The sequence below is a fragment of the Acanthamoeba castellanii genome (assembly GCF_000313135.1).
Source record: "Acanthamoeba castellanii str. Neff unplaced genomic scaffold scf7180000084657, whole genome shotgun sequence".
NCBI lineage: Eukaryota > Discosea > Longamoebia > Acanthamoebidae > Acanthamoeba > Acanthamoeba castellanii.
Genome location: NW_004457696.1, coordinates 22968 through 23990, shown reverse-complemented (window position 1 = coordinate 23990; position 1023 = coordinate 22968). Strand labels below are relative to the sequence as shown.

At 58.9% G+C, this 1023-nt stretch overlaps 1 protein-coding gene across 1 annotated transcript; it reads left to right on the top strand.

Annotated features, from left to right (window-relative positions):
• ACA1_346150 (histidine triad domain containing protein) lies at window positions 1–548 on the top strand (the record flags this gene model as incomplete). Its single annotated transcript, XM_004354992.1, has 3 exons — window positions 1–111; window positions 179–286; window positions 352–548. Coding segments are annotated over 3 exons (416 nt in total), but the record flags the coding sequence as incomplete, so codon positions are not given.
• Between the last annotated feature and the right edge of the window lie 475 nt (window positions 549–1023).

The window sequence follows — 1023 nt, the reverse complement described above, 5'->3', positions numbered from 1 at the left end:
ATGAGAAGGTGGTGGCCTTCCTGGACATCAACCCGCTGCACCCTGGCCACACACTCATCGTGCCGAAGGCACACTACGCCAGCCTTGACCAGCTTCCCGCTGCACTTGCCGGTTCCTCTTCCTTCCTTCTCCACCGTTGAGTGCTCTGGTCGGCAGGTTCACTCACGGCGCTGTGCAGCTGCGTGCATGGAGGTGGCGCCTGCCATCGGCGGAGCGCTGATGAAGGCCACCGGGACTCAGGCCTTCAACATCATCCAGAACAACGGCAAGATCGCTGGGCAGGAGGGTACCCTCATCACTGAAAGCCAACCCACGCTGAACGCTCTGCTCACCTCGACCTGGAGCAAACAGTGTTCCACGTGCATTTCCACGTCGTCCCGCGATCCGCCGGCGACGCCATGTCGGGCTCCTGGTGCAAGTGGCGAGCTCAATCGCTGGCCAACCGTGACGCCAAGATGCTACTCCGCTCCATCTCCGAGTTCCTTCCTGCCACAACGCAAGGAACGCCCAGCGCCCAGCCATCTCCTCCCTCGCAGCCGCCCGCATAGCAACAAGTTGGTTAGTTTCCATTTTATCGAATTCATTTCATTTCATTTTCTATTTAATTTGGTTTATTTATTTTTGCCGCCAACCGGCAAACGCAGGCAAAGCACTTTCCTTTCTCGGCAGCTCGCTCAGCTGTCTGTGCCGGCAGAGACGGTTCTTCAGTCTTTAGTCGAACACGTAGACGAACACAACAACAGCAACAGCCACGAGAAGAAGATGCTTCGCAAGAGAGTACATGCACCACAGTTGGCGGGCGAGTTGACGCTGTCGCCGGCGTTGTACGCGGTAGGGATGATGAAGCCGATGGACGAGCCGAGCGCGAAGCGGGTGAAGCCCGATGCGAGCGAAAGCCGCTACCGCAGCCAGCTGTACGGAGCCGCGAGCGAGTTGGCCTCTCGACGCAATGCCAAGACAGCGACCCGGCAGGAGCTCTGCGTCGAGTGCGACACTTGCCCTGTGACGACGCCTCTCTCGAGT